Below are 19,317 nucleotides of genomic sequence, written 5' to 3' on the forward strand. Positions count from 1 at the left end.
GGTAATCTGAAATTGCCATCCATTGGCGTTTGTTAAGAGAATGTGTGATGGTGTGGTAGAAATAATGATCATGTCTCATTGTGACCCTGTATGTTGTCCTTATTCACCAGTACAACTACACCAAACCATGCTCATGTCTTTGGAGTTCCCCATCCCCATTCCTTTTCCTGTTGTCCAAATGGCAAACCATTCTGTATAGCATATCCATTTTGCACTATTACAATTTTCCACTGATGCTATAGGAATATTGCAAGCAATTTTTTTATTGGCAGCGGGAAAAGCAGGTAAGATACCTCAGGGCATGGAATGAGAAAGAGATAAAAGTTATTTCATGTTTTTCAGAGATTACACTTTAAAATATAGGAGATCACAAGTATTTTTTAATAATAAAATAGACAAACTTCTTGAAAGCAGTCACATGAATCAATCCAGAAAAATTAGTGTCATAAAGAATCAAAAATTGTTTAATGGGTCAATTAATACCATTTTTACACACTCAGTGAAACGGTTAAGGGTGCATTCTCAGGAATTATTTTGTTCTAATCTCACTAAAAACAACCTCATTGAACTGAATAAAGCTCAAGTCTTATTATAAATAGAATTAGGTGTGTTCATTGATCTATATTATCAAGGATACTGAGTGTTCAAAAAACTAATTATTCCAGAATGTTGTAGTGGTGTATGTCATAGTTTCTGGATCAAGTGAGCATAAATAAATTACAAGTCCATGCTGCCATAGCTGAAAAACTATTTGGTTAATATCCTGAAAATGGGTAGGTTATTAATAAAAGACTTCACTTTTCTCCAACCAAAGTAATTAATCTTTATCACAGCATATTTCATCATTTTCAATGCAATTAATTGAAAGAAATCATAACTGCAACTAAAATTTAATTAAATTAAAAGTCAACTGGAATAAAAATACATCTATGATAGCTACTTTAATGCATTATGTTATTACCAATGAATTGAGCTCATTCTTTGAAGGCATTATGTACTTACCCATTGTATATTTTGTAATATGCACAATAAGAATTTATTTCCTTCAATTTGTTTGAACTTTACTTTCCAAGAGAATTTTTAAGGGAATATAATTTTTGGTAAATAGTAGCCATTTATGACAAGAAAAATGAACTTTGAAATGGGTAAGAAAGCAAGTTCACATTCTGAGATAAAAACTTTTATCAAATACACATTAAATCACAGCATTTGTATGAAAATAATTTTATGTTCATCTCATAAAACATATAAGATGGCTCAATTGAACAATGAATGTTTGACATCTGATGATATTTAACAAAAATGAATAAACTTTGCTCAAGGTTAACAGCTCTGATGTTAAATTCAGCAAGCCAGACGTGTTTCATTCTGTTAAATGCTTTTTTTATGAATGTAAATCTTGAAAAATAAATGAAATTTAACAATTCCTAATAAAAGTGATCAACTGGAAACAATTGAGTCTGATTTCATTTATGATAGTGAAAGGGTTAACTTCCATTTTTCACTCCTGAATGACTATTTGCATTGAAACCACTATTTTTCCACTTTGACTCTTGCTTCAGTGCCTTCATCACTTCCCGACTGAGCCACATCACTAACACCAGTATTATCCACATTAGTCTCATTTGTGAACTCTTTTTCAGGTTGTTTAATACCGTTTTCTCCAACATTTTTTCCAAGGTCATGCCTATTCTCTTGACTTTGTCCTTCATCTTTACTCTTCTCTTCAGACTTCCATTCTTTTGACTTTCCATCTTCCATGGCCAACTTAGAGATTCCTTTCGTGGAGGCTGACTGTTGACCCCTTATCCATAGCCTGCCTGCTGGTGATCCAACACTGCTTGTTCTCTGAAGAAAATGTTGGGAACCAAATGGTGAGCCTCCCTTATAAGGTCTACGATTATTTGTTGGTGTCCCCGTTCCGGAATAAGGGATTGTTGTAGCTATAGAATTTCTTGGCTGATTGAAATCCCTTAGCATCAGGCCTGAAAAATTTTTCAGAAGTAAGGTTATTTATTTCACAGTACATATCTTTTCCATAAAAGTGGAACTTTTAAATCACTAAAAATATCTCATGAGTTTCATAATTAAATGAGACATAACTTTAAAATGATGATTAATTTAGCTGGTTCATTGTAAATGTATCTTACAAAAAGTTTCCCTTTTACAAAGATATTTGAATTTGATAATGAGCCATTTCAATTTGGCAGACATTTAAAGCAAAATTCCTCACCATGGCGCAAATTGAGATAAATACAATACCTGTAAATATAACTTATTTTACATATTGGTTTCAGCAGTGATAATAAGGTCTAAAAATCATGGTTTAACAAGTATTTTGTTTAATTTTCCATAATTTTTTTAGGTAATTTATTACATACAGCTTCAGATATCATTGAATTAGTACATTTATCTTACTCTGGGATCAATATCTGTATTTCAAAGAGTACTCTAGCTATCAATAAATTAAGTTCATGTACCATTAGCTTGATACTACATTCATTACTTAGAGTATTTATCATTGAACATTTACATGATTTTGATATATTGAACAAAATCTGAGATGCATTGATTAAGCATCATCATCAGATCATGATGCACCAGATTTACAGAGGAAAAGGAGATCACTGTATTAGATTACAAGGGAAATTTTGAAAATAAAGATGAAGAATGGACTGAAATGTGAATTCCTCTTCATTTACATGCACTATTCCACCAGATTTTAATACTGACATTTGTTCCTTATTGTCAAAGGAGATCTATGAATACAATATAAAATTACCAATTAAAATAACTATAAGTATTGATGCTTCTGAAACAAAATTACTACATACTTACATTACACGTAGTAATAACAGAATTTGCCATCTTAAAATATGAAATGAGGTAGTAAATTATCTCCTTCCTAAGCTACATCTATGTTATTCTGTAAACAATATTGTGTCCAACTGTTGTTGGTTTGACACTTTTTTAATTACTTGCTTAGAAAAGTAAAAGTATGGTAAGGGACTTGGCCTGGTTTTGTTAACCCAATCCATGCAATACCTAAGCTGAGTTACCTGAGTCCAATACATTGACTTAATTATACCATTTGCACTTAATTTCTTTTTGAATATATTTCTTCCAGCATCAATATGAAATAAATATTGATTTTTCACCCAACCTGCTCCTTTTTTGTGATGTCCAAGGATGCTGCTTCCATTCAAACCACTATCATTGGATCCTTTGGTGTAATGAGGGATGTCTGTGAGTGAGCCTCGCTGTGTGACTTGTATCATCAGGCTGAGACGCTCCAGTGCTGGGGTAACCTTCTCGGGATGAAGAGTAGCTAGCTCTGGGTCTAAAATGATAAAGTGAAGGTAGATTTTTGGTAATGCATACATAACCCTTAAGACCATTCCCTTTCAGAGCAGGTTAAATGAAGTCTGATTTTTAAATTATTTCAGAATTAGAGATATTAAATGTTTTTTTTTTTTAGAATGTCAATCCTAGGATTGGTTTACTGCAGCACACATATCTTTCCATTCTACTACTGCATTTGAATGCAATATAAGGCTGTATATTCTAGAAGGAATCATAATATGGTGGTTTCCCGTTGCCTTCCACATCACAGTACTGTGGATGATACATTGAAATTCACTCTCGCCTGAAGCTGATGCCTGGCCGACCCACTTGGTCTGCTCCAACAGTGCCTAATGGTGAAACTACTGCCTTTCACCATGGATTCAGGGGGATGGGATGATTATTTTTCTTGTTGTCTCATTCCAAAATATCATTATTGTGGTTTTACTGTCTATTTGTGGTTGCCTCATTATGAAAAACCATTAACAAATTTTTTTATGCCGAAAAATTTCCACCGGTCACGGGGCTTCAACCGGCAATGCTTATAAATAACATTACAGATACTGATATCTGAAAATTCAAATTTTGAGTGTTTCATCCAAGAACTCATCCATACAGTAATACAAACTGATTTTTAGCAGTGTAAAAACTTTAATTTGAAAATTGGAGGGGAAAATATTAGATTTAATTGATTCTGGAAGTTAATTGTATGTTTTGGAAGCAGAATAGTTAGAACCTCACATAGAACAGGATAGCTTTTGAACACTTAAATGGATACTTTCTCTGCCATGTATAATGTCATTATGGGGAGTAGTATTTATTAGGAGCAGAGAAGGATTTTTTTCGCAAAAACAGTGCAGTACAGGATATATGCACACGGGAGAGGAAGGATTTAAAGATGCTCAAATTATGGCCTACCTGGAGATCTAATGGACATCCAAAAAATTGCTTTAATTGGTTTTTTAGCAATGAAAATGTTCTAGAGGCAACCCTTGAATTACCCCAGAATAATTTTCCGTATGACAGATGTGAGTGAATGTTGGCATAGTAAACAATGTTCAAGGTGTTCATGGAGTTCATGCGTGCTAACTGCAACTAATTGATATAATGAGTATAATGGTAATAATTTGGAAAAACAGTAATGCCATTCCTTCAAAGAGTACCATACATAATAACTCATCATTAAGAACAAATTAATTGTATCTTTTTCCATTTTTCTGATAAATAACTGCAAGTGATATGCTGTTTCATGTAATCTCCCCGGACATGGGTGAAGTTTCTGTTGAATTTTTGATCTCCACAACTACGCCTATTTGTTGAAGAAGCCTTTTTATTGATAATTGAATTTGATTTAAAACACCTAATAATAAACCGGGATAGGGGAAAAATTGAGGAATCATTACATGGATGCCTTTGGGATACATTGATATAGCATTCAATGAATTCATACCCAATTTTTTTCTACAATTTATCTTGGCCCTTAATACTTTGAATCATATTTTAACTTTGGGTTTTCGGGTTGAATATTTTCTATATGATGTGTTTCCATAGTATTTGTGCAATTGGATATCATGCCTTGAATGCATGGTAATAATCATTTTTTAAATCCATTTTACGCCAAATTCTCCTTGATGTGGCTGTGGTGGTGTCTGTTTCTTGTCTATGGTTCTGTCAATGTCCTTTTTTGGCAGACTTTACCTTGTAGTATCCTTCTAAAATTGTCAGTCATCATGCTTAATGCTCATCATCAATGGCAACTATTGAATGGTCAATGATTATCTTAATGGATCCATTTAATGAGTAAAATGAAACTGTGGATACATTTTAGTGTTAATTAAGTGCATGAATTTTGATTTCGAGTAATATTATTTAGAAAATCCTAAAAATAATGAGCCTGAAAGTAATGAAACTTGTGAGAAACTCAAGGAACATTTAGTTTCAGGGGGTAGAAATAATTACGGAAGATTATCACTCTAGTTATAGTAAAGAATATAAGTATTTTATTATAATATTGCAATGTATTTTAATAAAAAAACATGAAAATTAGCTTTTAAAATTGAGGAATTTTTTCAAAACTCAACTTCAAGTATACTTTTAGTAGTTCTCATAAAAGCATTAAGAATTTTACTTAATAATCAAAGTGATGTGTAAACTATGACAGTTTTGTCAGTCCAACAGATTAGAACCTGAATATTACCTGGTAATGTTGATTTAGCATGCATTTTTCCAAAGATACTTTCCTATTATGTATATATTTTTCAACTATTTGAAATTATTTGGTTACCTTTGCCATCCGGTATCTCTTCTACAGCATCCACGCCATCCTTATCTATATCAGGTGGTGTCTCCAGCTTTTTTAACCAGAAATAATGAAGCACACCATAGACAACTCCTCCAGCACCCGCCAAATATCCCATGATTCGGAAGGACTCTCTTGTGCCAACTGAACCAAGTAAGAATCCACCCACAAAACTGCCACTACCTCTCCCTATAAAGAAAAATCAATCATTAAGTTTGTATAATTTTTAACCCAATCCATTTTAATGGGATGAATATATTAACAACTGTATGGTGGCAGAGTGGGTAGGACAATCAGCTACTGATCTGAGGGTCTGAGCTCAATGCCAGGAGATAACTTTGACCACCCAAGTAGTGTTAGTTTCATGATACCAGAACTTTGTGGGGAAATTTCAGGTGGCATGGTGAGACTGTCCTCCTAACCTGATGTGTGAATTTCACATGATTTTGGACCTAGTTTGAAATGAGCGAAAAACCATCATATGCCAATTCTACCTTTGGGTTTATTACTGTGGTGTAATTATATATATTGAAAGAATGTACCTCACTGGAACTAAAAAAGAAATATTTAAGGCTTCAAATTAATAATAATAATTATTTATTCTCACCAGGCAATTAGAATACAATAAACAAGAGGATAATTGTACATGATATAAGGCACATCAAATATGATAAGCCACAAAGTACATAGAACTATGTAAAAAAACACACATTACACATCATTATGTAAAAATTACATCATGCTACACAGAAGTAAGTAATAGTTTACAAAAAGGTAATACTATTAAGCCTCCCCCTGAGGCACCGCCTTTTCGAAGGCGCCTTCAGTACTGGGCAGGGAGGATTGTGTGCAGTAAGGATGTCAAGAGCTATGCCGGTGGTAACATAGCTACTGGTAGGGCCTCCCTTTCCGGACAGGTCTTGACTGAACTGCTAGGTTAAGTGTGCCTCACATGATAGGGTAGAGAGGGCTCTTCATGTGTAGAGGAACACGCCTTTTTATTGAAGTAAACCGTGAATATAAATCCTGGCCCTCCAAGTCGGGGGTTAGGCTACCAACCCTACCCATTAGAAAATTCGCTTGCTACGAAACCTCTAAACGTGCCTTGGATAGATTAAGATGGATTTAAAGATATCAACCTGGCAAACAGACAAGGACAACGAATACATGGAAATTAGCAACATGGAATGTTAGAACATTGTTGAAACCGGGTAGAATGATTGAAGTTGCCAATGAAATGCTGAAATATGGTTTGGATATTTGGATAGCCCTACAAGAAATGAGATGGGTAGGAAATGGTAGAATTGTTAAGAAGAATTTTACAGTACTATACAGTGGACCCAGCTATAGAGCTGAATTATATGGAACTGCTTTCATGATAAGAAATAGTTTGATGAATTTCGAGCCATTAGGGGACGGACTATGTAAAATAACCTTAAAAGGAAAATTCTGTAACATCAGCCTTATATCAATCAGCTCTTTCCTCTACTGAAGATAAAACAGAAGAAGAAAAGCAAGAATTTTGCAATAAACTGGAAAGAGAATGCCAAAAAAAAAACAAAATATCAAACAAGTATCATTCTTGGAGATTTTAATGCAAAAATTGGTAGGGAAGACTTCTTGCATTCTGTAGCAGGAAAGTACTCACTGCATGATGTGACAAGTGAAAATGGGAGGCTCCTCAGCCAGTTTGCTCTGTCACTCAACATGATCATAAAGAGCACATGCTTTGAGCGTAAAAATATTCACAAAGGTACCTGGAAAATGCCTGGAACAGGAATTGTGACTGAAATAGATCATGTGCCGGATTCCAGGAGACATTTATCTTCTATATGAGATATAAGGTCTACACAAGGACCAAATTGTGACTCTGATCACTATCTAGTGAAAGTAAATTTTAAAGAACGACTGGCACTCTTGGATAAGCTCAATACGACAAGAGGGGTTAAATGGAATAGTAAAATTTTAAGAGATCCTTTGCAAGCTTTGAGGTACAAAGATGAAATAAGTAGAAAGTTAACAAGGAATGGGTAAGAACAGACAGAGCAATATTCATTGGAGTATCAATGGACAAGAATTAAACAATCTGTTCTATCAACTGCAAAGGATATAATAGGTAAAGCGAAAGTAAAAAGGAAGGCAGATTGGTTTGATAAGGAATGTAAACCTGCATTAGAGGAAAAGAATAAGAATAGATACAATATGTTTTAAAAGGAGACTAGATTAACAAGAGAGAAGTACAGGCAGAGCAAGAAAGAAGCTAATAAATTACTGAAAAGAAAGAAAAAGGAGTACTTAAAAAATAAAAAGAAGGCTATAGAAGAGCTCAATAATGCTAAAGAAAGCAAAAACTTTTCTACCAAGCAGTAAAATACATGACTGAAGGTTATCAGCCAAAAGTGCACTCCTATAGAAATAAAAATGGTCAAGTCATTGGGGAGGAAAATGAGGTACTAGAAAGATGGGCTGAATAGTTTAATGACCTGTATAATAAGGAATTAACTCCAGGGGTAGAAGAGCATGAACAAAGTCACACAGAAGACCTTATTGAAGTGCCTAGTCCAACAATAGAAGAGGTAATTGAAAGTATTGAAAAACAAAGGAATGACACAGCACCAGGAGATGGAATAACAGCTGAATTGATTAAAAATGGAGATCAAGATTTAAATAGAACATTACATCAGCTATTTGTAATATTTGGAAGTTGGAAGAGTTCCCAGAAGACTGGAAGGCAGGATTGATTTGCCCAATGTATAAAAAAGTGACAAATATGATTGCAAAAACTATAAGGACATTACATTACTGACTGTAGCATGTACAATTCTCGGTAAGACAAACAATGGAGAAATGCTATGAATATAAATGACTTGCACATACTCTTCATTGACTTCAAGCAAGCTTTTGACAGTGTGAACAGGAATTAGATAATGCGTGTGTTGAGAGGTTATGATATTCCAGACAAACTGATTAGACTGGTTCAATTGGCATTGCATGAATTACAATGTAAAGCCTTTATTGGGGGTAGAGCAAGTAGAGCATTTAATATGACCTCAGGGGTAAGATAAGGAGATGCTCTCTCAGCCATGTCATTGAGCCTGGCCCTACAAAATACAATGAAAGAATTGAATTTTAGAGGGACCATTTTGCATAAATCCCAGCAAGGATTTGCAAATCCAAACGATATAGCACTAATTACACAAAATGTGAATGACATAAAAGAAATGTTTAACATTTTAGAAAACACTGGTAAAGAAGTGGGGCTGAAGGTTAGTGAAGAGAAGACCAAATACTTGAAAATGTCAGCCTCTCAGAACAAGTGGGACCTGCATAACGTAATAATTGGAAATTATGAGTTTGAGGGTGTCAAGGAGTTCACCTATCTACGAGTCAGACTTAGCAATGAAAATAAGATATCCACGGAGATCAACCAAAGGATAATGGAAGGTAACAAGGCATATTTTGCAAATGTAACATTCCTCAAAACGAGGTTACTATCAAGGAGTCCAAAACTGAAGATCTATAAAATCCTTATTATACCTGTTGTAACTTATGGAGCTGAGATATGGACATAACAAGTCAGGATGAAGAAACCCTTAGAAACTTTGAAATAAAAATAATAAAGAGAATCTATGGCCCAATTAGAGTAGGAGAGAGATGGAGAATTAGAATGAATATGGAGATATTGAACTACTAGAAGGGAAGGACATAGTTAGATTTGCCAAGTCACTGTGACTGGCATAGTTGGGCCATGTAGAAAGGATGGAAATGACAGAATGCCCAAACTGATGCTTAATAGCAAGATGGAATGGGTCAGGAGAAGAGATAGACCAAGTAAGAGATGGCCACAGGATGTGTAGGATGATTTGAAGGCATTAGGAGTTACAAGATGGAAGGAAAAAGCAAGAACAAGAAGTGAATGGAGGCATATCATAGAGGAAGCCAAGGCTTACACCAGGCTGTAGAGCTGCAGATGATGATGAAAACTACCAAGCATTTAAGTATTCTTGCACAGAATAAAAAAATCTCCTATAGCAGTCATATTATAAGTTTTAAAGCTATCCCCACTTCTGATATCTTTCAATGATGAGGTGTATATCAACAGAGGCTGGATGGCTCAACTCTGGTGCAATATTTCATTCAAATGAAACATCGGCTTTTTTCAAGTGAATGCTAAATTCAGAAAGAAAACCATTAAAATAATGAAAACAAGTTTAATACAGTCTTGCAATTATTCAAAAATGTTAATAATCATTCCAAGTATTCATTTTACTTTTTATACCAAAGAACTTAGCATTCGCTATTGGACCAAGCTTAACAGTGCACCCTGTCAAAACAATTTTGCTAGGTTGTGACAGTCCATTGAAATGGCATTCCATACACTTTGAGGAAAGACAAATACATGTCTGATGATGGTAATCAATGATGTTTTACCTGTTGCTTGCCTATATTCCACAGTATGTGGTTTGTTAAGTTTTATGATACATCTAAGACTTTTTTCACAGGACTTGTAAACTTGGATCTCAGGAAACGGTCCTGAGATCTCAAAAATGTCCTTTATTCATCAGGATGAGCCAGTTAACAGCTAAGGTATAATAGGTATAATTCCTTTTGCTAGATTTTTTTCTCTCACAAGTTTTGATTTTTTCCTTATAACAAACTTAAAATCATTTTTAGCCCAAATTCAATACAAAAAAATCCTGTTAACTCAAAGGTCAAAAATAGACTAATGGATCAGATCTGTGTTTGTGGACTGGTGTGTACATCCCAGGACATATTAGACAAAGTGGAAGTTCAATTGATCTTTGTGTGGCTGAACATAAAAACTGAATGTGACTGAAATATGGAAATGAAAAAAATTAAACCAAAAAATGGAAGAAAAATTAGCCTATAAAGAGCAATTAGACATTTCATTTCCTGAATATTACAAAAATATGAAGCTTTAAAATGAACCTTTAATCCATTCCCAATCCATATTATTATCTACAATGTTTTCTCCTATCACCTCTTTATAAAGCCTTATTGACTGATATTAATTACATTACATCCCCTGCACTGGTGTTTTGTCCTATCACCCTCACCTACCCTCCGTACTCCTCTCCCATCCATGTAAGCCCCCTGACACACCTCTCTCATCACAATATAGTCCACATGCAATCTCACCTACCACCTTGAAAATGACTATTTAATGGATCATATGTTAGAGAAAAAAGCTACTCTCATTGACTATATCATATTTATTATTCTTGAACACACTTTCAATATCATTTTTGATGGCTAGAAATAAAATAAGTCACTTTAGTACTCCAGGACATGATAGGACCATTTGTATGGTACCTATTCAGTAGTCCAATAAATGCCACTGTCACAATTAATTCAAATTTGAAAGATTTTAGGAGAGTAAAGTTTCTTGTAATAATGGCAAAGGGAATTCAGGTTTGTCATGCCGCAGAATATGGATTAATGGGTCTTACAAGATGAAAAAGCATGAGATATAATATTAATGTGCCACCTACATATCAATTATTAAATTGATTCACAATTAAAAATTATAATGTATTCTTGTGGGTGTTCCATGCTGGTTCTGGTGATTTTCATCATATACAGGTTGGCTTGTTGGACAACAGTTTTGCCCCAGTCCTGAAGGCATCTTCAGGTCGATGTGGAACATCAGCCACTTTGACCTGAAAACACCTCAAGCCAACCTATGTAATGGAAATTCCTGGAAGCAGTATGGAACATCCATCAGATAGACATCGCAAAAGCCTTAAGATTAATAGTGCCTTCTTACCTAAACTAAAATGAGCCATTCCTAGTACTCCTATGAGAGTTGCCAGTAAATTCTTTGGGCATATAGTTGCACAGTAGGTTGCTGCCGCCACCCACATGAGATGCACTGCTAAAGCTTCAATGGCTTCAAAAGGAAAACACCACCATGCATTGCTGAAGTATACAAAAAATTGTGAAGTTTAGATCAGAGTTTGGAGATGGAGAAGGAGAGAATAGTAATCTCAGTCTATCAGACACTCAAGTGAAAAGTGCTAAATGATGTTCCAAAAAAATCCCCTCTGCATAGGGCACTGTGCATATATTAAAACAGACACAATGGTGACCATACAGTCATAGAAATCAGGAAAAGGTTGGGAATTGAATACTTTAGCTAGAACTTTGGGGAGAAGGGAAATATTTGTTTTTATAGAGTCAGGAATCTTGTACAAACTGGGAATATGGTATGATAATTTGGAATTATAATTTAAAATTGCAGTCCCTTTAGTGTTAATCTCAGATTTGTTTTCCATGAGCTCTCAAATCTACACAGAAAAGAGATTTTTTAAATGATATGGGTGTTGCATATTTCATAGGATATTTCACATTAACCTAATTGAAAATGGGCAGACTGGCCACAATGAAACTCAACCTCTATTCTCCATGCACAAAAATCATGGTAATAGTCACTTTCGTTTTTCAAGTAGTGGCCATTTTTTAATTCATAGCACTTATGAATAAGATAGTCATGTACTCACTCAATGAATGAATATCCCATGAGTCGAGCAGCATGAGAAAAGAAGGCAATGATGATGATATTCACATGTCCAAAATATCGAGTGATGTTTTCTGCTCCATAGAGAAAAGGCATGCTACTCAGAGTTCCTACCGTTAATGTTAAACCTGACAGAAAAACAAAATGCCAAAGTTATGCTTTCCAGCTAACCACTAAGTGGGTCTCTTTTGATTGCCTTGATAAATATGAAATAATGTTAGCAATTAATTAGATAAATACTATTTTTTACATACCTAACAGATAGTTTGGTGCACCAAGCTCCTTGAGGTACAGGAACAAGAAGGATTCTATGAAACCCCAAAAGTTTCCAAGAATGAACAGAAAAAATATAAATACAATGATGTGTGGGAGTCGCACCAATCTTACAAGATCCCTCATGATGTGCTCTGCAGGCAGCTTAGTTCCAATGGGCATTAGCATTACAGCAATGGCTGATATCACCAGTAGTACATCATGTGAATAGAATGCTGCTGAATAGTCTGTGTATCCTGTAAAATTATAATGGAATGCCATGACCTGATCTTGAAAGTGAGAAATTATAGATTTTAAACTTTGGGCATACATCTGCAGGCTTATGATTTGCATAAATGACCTTCCCCAGAGCATTGATAGCATATCTTGGGCTAACAGAATACTCCGATGACCTTAATTTTATTCTCTTCAGCATCAAGAGTACATGGCGTGATAAGCCAGGGAAAAGTAATTACCATTCTTTTGAATGACTGATGACAGAATAATTTTATTAATCTTAGTGTCAGTAAATCACATATTATATGTTTTGCAGATAAAAATAAAAGGTCTGTAAACCTTTTGGATTTTATTAGTAGAAAATAAATCCCTCAATTATATAGCACAAAATAAAATATTTCCATACAGCAATATGATGTCTGGTAATAAGAAATATAAACTTCAATTTTTTCACAAACAGGAATTTAGATTTTTTTGGTAATGAATTACATCTACTGAATCAAATAATTTTTGATGTTTGGTGTAACAAAGATATTTTGGACCTATTTTCTATATCAATAGAGTATTAATTTGTCGCTGAAATCAAATAAATACCTTACAAAATGTGTAAAAACATTATCCTGAATTCATTCATATTTTGTGCAACTGCAATGGGATTACATGATAATATGAGAGACTGTCAAAATACTTTACTATCTTTAAAAAATTTTCCTTGACCTGCAGGTAATCCTTCCGAGTAATTTTGTAACATACATGTAAGTGACAATGGAATTAAACAGCTCAGTACTACTGCTATGAACAACATTCTGTTAAAATAATGAGATGCTGTCCATAATGCAAAATATATTCTTGATCACCTTCAGTCTGATAATTTAGGCATATACAAATGAATTGGTAGGTATTGTATCCTGCTTCCCTCTTGAATTTTCCTAAGAACAGTATTATTTCATTGTTCTTGACATAGCTAAAACTAAATATTTCCAATTCATAATAGGATTATGAAAGAATTTGCATTCATTGATAGTTCTGAATTATGAGAATATTCTATCGTATCCTAAAATTATATTGATGGATCAGCTGTGAGGTATTAAAGGTCTATCTAAGTCAGCACAAATTTCATTTGTAAATTGTTCCAGTTAGTGACTTGAAACTGTCAACTTACATACCAAGGGCTCTACTGCTTTGGTCAATGAGAAGGCCTGTAATTGGTGAGAACAAAGCCATTCCAAATGTGGAAAACATTCTCTCTCGTCCAAACTCTCCTCCATATTTCTGGATCATTGTTAGGGCAATTGGGTCCAGCATAGTTACTCCAGCAGACATGGCCATTGTTCCAAGAAAACGGAGAGTGAAGTAGATCCAAAATATTCTATCATCACTCTCAATGTAGTCTGGTGGACATACCTACATATATGTCAAAGAAAAATAAATTTTTAGAATTTGAAAATGTTTCAACTTTGTAACAGTACAATAAGTATATGAATCGTTAAATGAAGAACACAATGTATCTTTCCACTCTCCTTAATTCATGTACAACTAGTTTCAATGCTCAGTCATCATCATCAGGTACAAATTAATCAAGTCACGGTCCATTTATATACCAGTAATGAGGGAGAGGAGGGGTGGGTGAGAGAGAGGGGAGAAGAAGGGGAAAAAAGTGTGGTTGCGATCGACGTTGATGGGAAGGGGGAGAGGGGTTTTAAGCATCAGGAAAGGTGATTGGTGGGTTCACAGGGGGGGAGGGGGTTGTTGGGTCTTTCTGTGAAGGAAAGGGGTACTTCCAGGATTGGGGAGAGGTATTCAAACAATAAATTGTTAGCCAAATGACCTGGTTTTTCCTGATGCTTAACACCCCTCTCCCCCTTCCCATCAACACCAATCGTAACCCCACTTTTTGCCCCTCTCTCACCCACCCCTCCTCTCCCTCTTAAATGGTATATAAATGGACCATGACTCAATTAATTTGTACCTGATGATGATGCCGAAGCATTGTAGTTGTACATAAATAAAGAACAGTGGAAATATGCATTGCGTTCTTCATTTAATGAACATGAACTTCCATAAAGTTGAGCCGGGAACAATTGAATAACCATATGAATAATTATCTATATTTTCTTATCAGCATCATCTGAACAGACAGAAATATTCGACTTAGCTGAATGAAATCCATGTTGAAAATCATTGAAATACAACCAATTTTCCAGTAATTTCTTTATTCTCTTACAAAAGGATTTTTTTAAAGTTAAGAAAACACTGAAAGCATAGAAGCGGGAAAGTAATCATCTGTATTGTAGGGGTCAATCCTTTTCTGTAATGAAATCACAAGAGCCAGAAGGAGAATGTAATTGATGGCATATGAAAGGAAATAGAAACTACCTACCTAATACTTAATGCTTACTAAGCTCACTGGTACCACCACTCTGTCCATCATGCCTGCATATATAGTCAGCTGAAATATGTAATTATGGTTTGAGGTCATTCAATACATCCCATTAGTTCTTTTAGGTTCCAATTAGTTGCCTTGAGGAATCTTGGTAATATCCCAGGAAAAAAAAGCTGTGGAGCCCTTTTCAAATCTTTCAGTGCTCTCACTTTAACTTTCAGGATTTTTATGAAATATATGATTTCATCCTTTATAATATTTATATTTTTATATAGATCTTTTTTATTGCAACCTTAATTATGTACATAAATAAAAGAAGAATCTATATGGTCAATATTGAGGCCAGTAAGTTAATGGATATGGAGAATGATGTAGATGGAGATATTTTAGGTGTAGATGGATGTATTTTATGATGTAGATGGAGATATTATTACTGTTAGCAAAAATGTCCTAACAGCTGTGCATTATGGTTATTTCTAAGCACATATAATGTACAGTGTCATTTTCTGGGGTTTCTCACCAAAAGCCAGTACGATATTTACAATACAAAAGAGGGCTGTTCAAATAATGTGCAATGCATTTTGTTGCCCCCTATATCATACCTATGATACCAGATCCTCTAAAAACCGGCACCAATCATTTGTAAAAACTAAAAATGAAACACTTGGGTCTAAAAATATGAGCCTCATTATTTTTAATCAGTAACCTGACAATGTGAGGAATCTCACTAAAATGCCATTATTAAAAAAACTTTGTGAATATATGTTAAAACATATGTTCTACTCTGTCAATAAGTACCTGTAACTAGAATTTGCAACTGTATAATTTTCTTTGACATGCCCTATATTAGTACAGCAAATCCTTGATCAAAATAAATGATTTGATTTAGGATCAGTCATATTTCATTGCAAGATAGAAAGGGAATGCAGAAAACTGAAACTAAATAAGGCTCTAGGTATAGTGAACACTTCTGTGGTACTACTATAGGGGAATCTATTGAAGGAGTTATTATGGGTTAATTAATTAATAGCATTTTGGGGGAGGAATTTTGACTTGAAGTTTCCATCAGATGTGGTAGGTTAAATTCCAAAAAAAGGGAAGGCAGCCATATGTGAAGACTATAACAATAAGTTTCATTTCGCATGCAGCAAAAGTGGTACTTAACATTATCAATAAAAGGATATAGAGGAAAGGGTGGGTTGCAGTAGTCCAGGGGGTGGCGCATTGGACTACTGACCAGAGGGTCCCGGATTCGATTCCTGACCAGAGGTTCCCGGATTTGATTCCTGGGCAAGCTTCTCTGGGCACCTACAGCTCCACCCAAGCTATGTGATTTTTCAAGTACCAGATCTTCCTGGGAAGTCATAACCGGTATATGGAAAGGAACTGGCCCCCCTACCCTGATGTGTGAATTTCACATGCCGTCGCTCTTAGTATGGATGAACTCTACCATCACCTACCAAACCGACCTTCAGGTTGATTACTGTGTTTTTAGAGGAAGGCTTGAAGATGGGCAGACAGAGATGACTTGGAGGTGATCATTTTTGGTTAGAGGTAAGGATGATGCCATAGCAGTAATGAGATCACTTATATAAAGAGCGGAGAGTACAATCATGATGTATTTGTTTGTTCCATGGATTTCCAGAAGGTACTTAAAAGAGTAAATTGGGTAGAATGTATTGGAAAATATAGGAGTTTATTGATGGATTAGGCAACTTTTTCATATCCTAGACATGTACCAAACAGCTCAGGTGTGATTGGTGGTTGGAGAGTCAGGATTGGCAGTGCAGGGAAGGGGAGTAATACAGCAGTGTCTATTACCACTTATGCTTTTTAATATATATGTGAAGGTAATGATTGAAGAGGGATGGAAAGATCAGGAGATAGAAATGGAAGTCAGTGAGGAATTCATAAAATCAGCTAGGCTTGCAGATGATGAAGCTTCAGTTAGCCTATCAGCCAATGGGTTTTAATTATAGCTGACTATATTAGAAAATCAGTGTGATAGGTATGAGATGACAATCAATGTAAGCAAAATTAAGGTTGAGGTTTTCAAGAAAAAGAAAATCTAACATAAACATTGAAATAGGAGGGCAAAAACTAGATCAGGTGGAACAGCTCACATATCTTTGAAGTGTCTGGGGTCAAGATGATCTCACTAATAGGGATATGAGAACTGAGTTAAACAAAGAAACTTTCACAAGAAGTAGGGAATTTACAACAGAGATATAAAGAAAAGACTAGGGAAAACTTTGGTATGGAACATGATATTGTGTGACTCAGAAATTTGGCTATTGAATCAATATGGTAAGTTTAGATAGAAGGATTTGGAGATTTAGGAGTAGAGAAGGATGGAAAATAGTAAGTAAACTGGAAGGAATGAGGAACTGCCAGGCATGGTGGAGGAGGAGAGAGGATTTATTGAAATATGTATTCATAGAAATGTAAATTAGGCAAGAAAGATAGATGGAGAGTATTTTCATTTGTAATGGAATGCTGAAGGCTGTGATAGAGAACATTAGGCAAATGAGGAATAGATAGGAAAAGATAGGGATGTTAAATGGGATAAAGGGATTTAGAATAGAAAGAAAATTGAAGAACATTCAACTATAGCGATTGGTGTCAGGTTTTGTCCAGTTAGGTAAGATTTTTTGAAGCATAGAAGCTAAGATTTTTTGGAGCATACAGTCTGCATCCATCCAAAACCTACATTAAATACTAGGCAACAAAATAATAATCTATTTTTAATTACCTGACTTGTGTCTTGTGTGAGGGGGATATTTTACTATCACATTTTCTAGACATGTAACACATATCCTGGAGCCAATAAAAATCAATGTTATTATCTAATTTTCTTTTAATGTAATACATATTATGCATTCCCTTTTGTAGGGAAAACTTTAACATTTTCATGAGGTTGAAGAAATTCTAGAATTTGGTACATAAATTCAATGACTACTTCACTTAAAACCTGTATGTTTTAGATAAGTTTGAAGTCTCCTGCAATTCCTGTTATTCAAAAGTTTGGACTCATTACGTAGTCTATTCTAGAGATTTTAAAAATATTTACTCATCATTTCTTTGTATGGCTCTACAACCTCTCAAAGAGTTCATCTTTATAGCTGTTATATTTTATGAACTGCAATTCCATACCATGCACTCAAGTACATACATACATTCTTCTTAATTCCTCAGGGAAAATTCTATTGCATTAGATGATTTTATATCTTAAATTTGTATAAAATATTATAATGCTGAATGCTTTGTCATCTTGAAACATTCATTTTCTCAAAATATATTTTCTTAGATATCAGTTCAGCTTACCCAGAGTACCTAGTAAGTAGCCATTGATTGTGTATGGTCTTAAAAAGTATTTGGAGGCCATAGCAGTAATATAATTATTATAAACCTCAACAGCTTAAGTCATTACCACCCTACAAGGGACTCTCCTTCAAGTCATTTAATGCCAACAAACAATATTCAAGGTTACTGCCATGAGCCAAAAGGTCATCTTAGAGCACTTTAACACCAAAAACTTCTAGTGTTGAGCATTTTTCACATTTCTCTTGTCAAAATCAACTTTTGAAACTTAAATAATTTTATTGTAATGATTTTCACTATCATAAGGTCCAAAGAAACTGTGGGAGACACTGAACAGTATCTTTGAACAGAGTCATCCACTAATGTGATGCCTTGTAAGAGGATGCCTCGATAGCTTAACTGGCTCAAGCACTCGACTGGATATTGAGGGATCTGGGTTCGAATCCCAGTCAAGGCGAATGATTTTTATACTCTGAAATTGTTGCATTGAAATGCACATTAGCGGATGACTCCATTAAAAGTTACTGTTGCGGCATCTCCCACAGTTTCTTTGGAATTTGTCAAGGTATAAACACCGTAAGTATTTAAAAGTTGGCTTTAACCTCGTGGACTGTGGCGCGTCGCGCATGACTACCAAGGCCTGTGACATAGTATGTACGGTATTTCGTCACAACATCTTGTTCCTTAAAAAACCCCAATATTTTAGAGTTTAAGAGGATGTCTCGATATCTTGTGAACCCTGCCTTCATTATTTCCTTCCACAGCATTGTTCATGGTCACAATTGTTTATTCAATGCATATGAATGTATGTCCATGTATGTGTGTATATGCATATTTATGTTTATGTCTCTGTATGTGTATGTAAATGCATACATACATTTATAAAGAAAAAAAATATGCTGTAACAGTAACATACTTGTGAGTGGCATTTTGAACATTCAAATT

General features: G+C 34.7%; 1 protein-coding gene across 1 annotated transcript in view; it reads right to left on the minus strand.

Annotated features, from left to right (window-relative positions):
• Positions 1-849: 849 nt before the first annotated feature.
• The window catches only part of LOC139688361 (uncharacterized), a 44,854-nt gene continuing 26,386 nt past the window's right edge, over positions 850-19,317 (minus strand). Inside the window, exons 5-11 of the mRNA XM_071585895.1 lie at positions 13,835-14,072; positions 12,434-12,688; positions 12,163-12,307; positions 11,430-11,581; positions 5,627-5,830; positions 3,164-3,340; positions 850-1,985 (exon numbers count right to left, since the gene is read on the minus strand). Coding sequence (XP_071441996.1) covers positions 1,534-1,985; positions 3,164-3,340; positions 5,627-5,830; positions 11,430-11,581; positions 12,163-12,307; positions 12,434-12,688; positions 13,835-14,072 — 1,623 coding nt within the window. The 3' untranslated portion in view covers positions 850-1,533. The remainder of the gene's footprint in view (positions 1,986-3,163; positions 3,341-5,626; positions 5,831-11,429; positions 11,582-12,162; positions 12,308-12,433; positions 12,689-13,834; positions 14,073-19,317) is intronic.

This window comes from Hetaerina americana, unplaced genomic scaffold (assembly GCF_022747635.1).
Source record: "Hetaerina americana unplaced genomic scaffold, ioHetAmer1.1.p SCAF_2, whole genome shotgun sequence".
NCBI lineage: Eukaryota > Metazoa > Arthropoda > Insecta > Odonata > Calopterygidae > Hetaerina > Hetaerina americana.